The sequence below is a fragment of the Drosophila biarmipes genome, chromosome 3L, assembly GCF_025231255.1.
Source record: "Drosophila biarmipes strain raj3 chromosome 3L, RU_DBia_V1.1, whole genome shotgun sequence".
Lineage (NCBI taxonomy): Eukaryota > Metazoa > Arthropoda > Insecta > Diptera > Drosophilidae > Drosophila > Drosophila biarmipes.
In genome coordinates this window covers 19488065-19494064 of record NC_066613.1, presented here as the reverse complement: position 1 = coordinate 19494064, position 6000 = coordinate 19488065, and the positions used below count along the sequence as shown (strand labels likewise).

General features: G+C 38.6%; 1 protein-coding gene across 7 annotated transcripts in view; it reads left to right on the top strand.

Moving 5' to 3' along the window:
- LOC108034978 (protein TANC2) overlaps positions 1-6000 on the top strand; it is a 51640-nt gene continuing 45640 nt past the window's right edge. For 4 of the 7 annotated variants that reach the window (XM_017110306.3, XM_017110304.3, XM_017110305.3 and 1 more), the window contains exons 1-2: positions 1-222; positions 752-1257. In XM_017110306.3, coding sequence (XP_016965795.1) covers positions 1029-1257 — 229 coding nt within the window. In that variant the 5' untranslated portion in view covers positions 1-222; positions 752-1028. Of the gene's footprint in view, positions 359-731; positions 1258-6000 lie in introns of all 7 variants that reach the window. The other 3 variants (XM_017110302.3, XM_017110301.3, XM_050886744.1) reach the window with 3 other exon arrangements.

Below are 6000 nucleotides of genomic sequence, written 5' to 3'. Positions count from 1 at the left end.
TCAAAGCTCGCGCAAGCGTACCGCATGTGAGTCGCAGGAAAGCGCCCCGATCGGGAAATCTTTACGACTCGCGACCGATCAACCGGCATTTTCCCACTCGCCTCTCTGGATACGGTTTCAAATCGCAGAACGTGACAAGTTCCCTCAAAAATGTGCGAAAATCAATAAATTAAACCAAGCTCCATGTGACGTATGCGTAATGTGACCACAGTGCGGATAAATGTAATATTTTTACCTGAGCTTAAATACGATTTTGTGTGTGTGTGTCGTTGTCTAGGAATTCAGTTTCGTCTGAAAAATGTGCAAAGGCTTTTAGTGTTTACATGGCGAAATTCTAGGTCTTCCAGTTGACTCACAGGTTAAGACAACAGCAGATTAGATAGCCATTAAAAAAGGTTTCACCCAAGTTTCGCCAGCTTAGGCAAACGTTTTGGAGGTGCTATTTTAAAGAAAGTTATTTGGTTTTAAAAATTGTGTCTCCAAAGAATGATATGGTATTTTGAAATTTATTTGGCATATATACTGAACTAAAATCAGTTTCCAAAATCTGAAAAATTTTTATTTATTATTTTTAAAGTCAAAAAATGAAGTAAATAAATAATGAATCAATTGTATAATCATTAAAATCACTTTCCTATCAGAAAAACTCTTTGCACAAAAACTCAGATAACGAAACGGAAACTCATTGATCGCAAGGTGTGAAGAAAATTAAAATAATAAATTTAAACAAGTGCGCTTTTTTTTCGTAAAGCATCCATCGCCGGCTCTGCAGATGTATTTCGAAGACGAATTTAACGAAAAAGCATAAGGGAAAAATCCACATCAGTACGTGCTGCCAAAAGTGCCAAAAGAAGGGCAATACAAGCGAGGAATTTGGCCCAAGAAGCTGGACAAAATCGACTTGAAAGGATTCGCAGCTGGAACTACATCCAGCCAGCTACAGATTCAGATACAGATACATATGCCAGTGCCCCCAAAGATACGGATACATACATGAGGCAGCCGACGAACCACAAAAGATACATGCCATGTTCCCACTAACCAACCGCTCTTCGAGTGGCAATCGCACCAACAACATCAATACGGACAACAACAACACTCAGACCACCAGCTTTATAATCGGCGGTACCGGCAATATTAACAACAACAACGGCGGTACAGGCAGCGCCAAGGATAAAGGAAATTTTGAAAATAATTGGAGCTGCAATAAGACAACCGGTCGTCGATCTGGAAGTGGAAATAGCTGCAGTTTTTTAGGTAAATTTTAAGCGAAGCATTTAAAAGTGCTGTAATTAAAGGATTTATATGCTTGGGGGGCCTTCAAATAGTTTTTGTCATATTTGGCAGACCCTCTTTATGTAAATTTACATTAATGATATTTAAGAAAATTGTTTATAAGAAGGAAAGGGCAGCGGTAAAAAACTTTTTTTTATTATTTGGTGGATTAAGGTATTTTTTTATGCCTTAGAAATATGTCTTGTACCTTCTAAGAATGCAAATCAAATAAAATATGGTTCTAAAATCAAAGGATGTACAAAATAATATTAGTAAAATACTTCCTAGTTCCACATAGGGTTATCTAAATTCTTGATCATATTATTACCAATTTTTGTGTATATTTTCTGGGTAATTACATTTTTAACAATCGATACAATATAACAATATTTTGTTGTAACCAAGCCTTTTCACAAGTAATTTCTCTTGAAATAATGCTCCATTAGTAGGTCCCCGCCTGTTGCACTTAAAACTTTTTCGTACAATCTCGATTAAGGCGGGCTCTTTGATCACTTGAGGTTTATCTTATGACCATCTCATCTCTTTCATTGGAATGACTGCAATTTCACAAATCGCATTTACCTCTTTTCCGTATTGTCGCTTTAATGTCGCCAACTTTTAAAGGGCTCCCCTTTTTAGCTGCAATTTACAATGCAAATTGCATTAATTGCAATTTTCTGTTCAAATTGAGTTTGTTGTTGCGGCATTGTTGTTGTCTTTACATTAAAATGCAAATACTTTGCACTAATTTACATGTCGCGCCGACGATTGCAGGGGAAAATGTATGTAGAGCCCCGGCCGTCCTTCCTTCCATTCTTTCTTCCACCATGAAATCTCCCGAAGAGACAATGGAAGTCTTTTGTGATGATCACACACGACTCGGTGGATTCAGTATCTGTGTGAGTCTGGTGGGGGGTGGAGGTGGTGGTGTAAGTGTGAGCTTGAACCATGTGAAATGCCATAAAAATTCCAGAGTCTGCCCGGTCCTTCCTCTTTATTGTTTTGCACGGTATAAGCGAAATACCACCGGGTACTTCACTCACTCCAATTAACTTTTAATTAACATTTTTTCTAATTTTAATGGGTATTAGTTTATTTGGTTGTTAAAAATGTTTATGGTGATCAGATGATGACACTCATAAATTTGTTTAATCATTTTTTTTTTATTTAAATTAAATAGGTATTTTTGTTTGGCATATTGGGTGTATCTTTTTGCTTAAACCTAATTAAATTATATACTAAAGTATGCATATTAAAGGGTATCTTTGGCAGGAAAACCTGAACTTATTTCTACTTGTTCTGCTTCCTATGTTGCGCTTGCGCAATCCCCAAAAGCTTCTTCTTCCTCGCATTTTCTGCGCTCTTTTCATTGCGCATGCGCAAAGACCAACTTCTGTATATGTGGAAAGGGAGAGGGTGGAACAGGGGTTTTGGGGATGTCGGCACATACGCTTTGTTTGTCAGTTGCTGCACTGAGAAAAATAATATGTTTTAACTTCAAAATAAGATTGCCAGATAATTATACCATATCATTGAAGCAAAGTATTTTTGAGCCAAAAAACGTTAGCTTCTGGTCGGCAATATTAATCTTAAAACCTTATGTCTCATAAAGAAATCTATTAAACATTTTTACCGTGTACTGGGTTCATCTGTGCTGTGTGTCTGTGCCTTGGCAAGAATTCCCAGAAATATTTCACTTTGAAATTTGTTAACAAGCAGACAACAAGAACAACTACAGCAACAACAACAGAAGCGATTCGAATACATAGGGAACATTGTGTTTTTGTTTGTTGTTTGGCCTGGGCCATGAAGTGTATCAAGTGTTTGCTGGGTTAGCTTCTTTCCTTTTATTTTCCCCGGCTTTGTTCCCCGCCGGAGACTTCAAGTTAAAGGTTAAAGTTGATCCGGGCTGAGCTGAAGCCTTTCGATTGAATTAGAAGTTCTGTTGTTTGAGTGGATTTCTCAGAGGTTTGGCGGCCAGGACTTTGTTTGCGCCTAAGAAATGGATAAAAGTGTTCTTCAATTTGACAGCAGCTTTGGCAGTTTTCAAGGATTTCAAAGCCTATGGAATGCGAAGAGGATATGGGATATTGCAAAGGTCTTTTCAAAATTATTTCCCAATGCTTATATTGGTTGACCAATTAAGATCTGAAAGCCGTCAGGAATGTGAAGATCATTTAAAATTTCAGCTCAGATAAGTCCGGCTTTGCACACTTTAGAGCCGATAAAGTGATTTATAAAGTCAGTAGAACCCGTTCGGAAACGCTCGGGAGCCACTCTTCATAGAGCATGGCTAAGCAATGGCTCATGCGATCCCATTCGATCTGGTAACCAGCCTTCAAAGCCAGCCCCATCGAATCCGATGCCATTTCGAATCTCGACGCGTGTGGGGCACCAGACTCCGCGAATCGCTTCCAATTCCACTAACAGTGCCAGACGATCCGTCGAAGCACTCGGGTGCATAGTTTTAATTGCAAATTGCAAATGGCAAAACTGACCACTCATAACGAGTCTAATTAAGGCGATGTCTGTGCGGCCGAGCAAATATCTTGCATATTTTTAGATCCACCAGCTGGGCATTTGCATTCGCAGACGGCGGTATTCAATGTCAGATGTACACTGAAACAATAGTATTATTGATTTGGAACTAAGTATCTGATTACTTCCGCTTTTAACCAACAGCTTAAAATATATTTTTAGAGCTGTGTGTTTAGGAGATGCTTTGTTAAATGTAATGAAAACTTTCCTTGCTATTAAAACATTTATATTTTCTATAACTTCTTCTTTATCAAATTGATTGCCATGTTTTTCCCAGTGCAATCCATGCAAATTAGAAGGGTGATCGGCGAGGAAGATGAAGAACTGTGAGCTGTGAGTGGCAATGAGTTAATTTGCTGCCAAAACACACCCTCGGGCCTCATTAGCCTGCACTCCGAGTGAGATTTATAGACGAGCTGCCGGGGAATTAGTTGGAAATGCAAAAACCCTGAGGGTCAGGCACAGGGGCGTAGGGTCGTGGAAGGAAGGGGGCGGCGACAGCAGTGGCTCTGCGGGTTGCCCGGCTAAATGAGCGCCCAAAGTGTCGGCCAAGCTGGCCAAGATTGCATTATAGCCACATGGCAGCGCCGATGAGCATGAATAATGAGCACCGGGGCCAGCAAAAAGGGGCAAACTTCGTTCGAGTACTAAGACCCCTGACATAAAAAAAAACCTTTCGCCCATCGTATTTTATAAACGGTGCTAAACTCTTTTCCTTCACCGATTTGGAGCACTTAGAGAGCTTTAACTTTGTGTTACGCCCTTTTTAAATGGATTTGAGACAGATGACAGATTTATGTTACAGGTACATTTAAACAGCACTCAGGCTCCACTTAGTACTCAAAACCACCTTAGTTCTTGGCAATATTCTGTAATTGATTTGTATTTTCTTTGCAATTTACGGATTTTTTTATAAATTATGTTAGATCCGAACATAAACCATATTTAATTTTGGTTAAGTATTTTCGAATGTATGTATAATCTAGTTTCTTATCCAAAAAACCCAATTTTTTATCGTATTCTACCACATGTCTGTTCTCCATAAAAAAGGGTCTCATTTTCTTAAGTTTCTTCAAAATTTTGTAATTGATAAGTGGAAAAAAAAAGATTATTACTCACCATGTGCAGTGAAACGAGTTGGCTGCTCCCTAACAACATAAACATGTCCGCAGCTGGGGGGAAAAATGACTTTCCATTTGTTTTTGCATTTGCTGTGACATTTTGAGTTATTTGACACTTTGCAGGCGCATATCATCTTTCCCCTTCGGCCTTTCTTCCTGCAGTTTATTAACTCCTTATTTTGAAATCAACTTGGCCCGCCGGGCAAAACGTGTTGCAGAAGTTTCTGCCTGACGCGGCTGCCGCTGGTGTTGCAAGTGCAACGAGCAGCAGCCACAACTTGCACAACTTTTCTCCTCCTCACTTGTTGATTAAGTACTCCGGCACTCTTTCACCCATTAGCGAGCGAATATTATTCATTAAAATGCTATACGAACGGTTGGCTACCGCAATTGAGCACAAGAAGAAGTCATGCCGCTCTTAATTGAGGCAATCAATAATTGCGGCCACATCTTTCATTTACATCTCTTGCTTTTTTCTGCTCCCAAGGAAACCGCATTTCGCTTGATCTTCAAACCACACATAACAATCATATATTCACACCTTTAAAAACAAATTTGGCAAACTCATAAAAATTCAGAAGTCTTTGGGCCGCTTTTCGCATAAAACTTGGCATTAAATCTCAAACAAAACGCATTTTGAATGGCCCGCTTATGCGGAGCTAAGGTTAAGCCTCTAAAACTTTTATCTTAAATGCCTGAAAAATCGTTCATGAAAAAACACAAAACCAATTAATTATTTGCCCATTTAACTGTGGTTGCTGTTTGACTGTTATTTTTTTGGTAGATTGCAAAATCCCAGGAACAACAAAAAACGCCACTGCCTTTTACTGCGTAACATTTTGTTGTAGTGAGGCGGCCGAAACACAGAGATAAAAAGATACAGCTACAAAAAACTAGACACATATCATCTGTAGAGGGTACAGTAGATATAGGTTGTTGGGTATTTTTATAAAATATTATTTTTTAAGAGGATGAAGAAAAAAATATATTTACAGACCGTTTTGAATATTTCCTTTACATTATATTTATTTAGTACTCAATCATATTTAGTATTACTATATAAGTT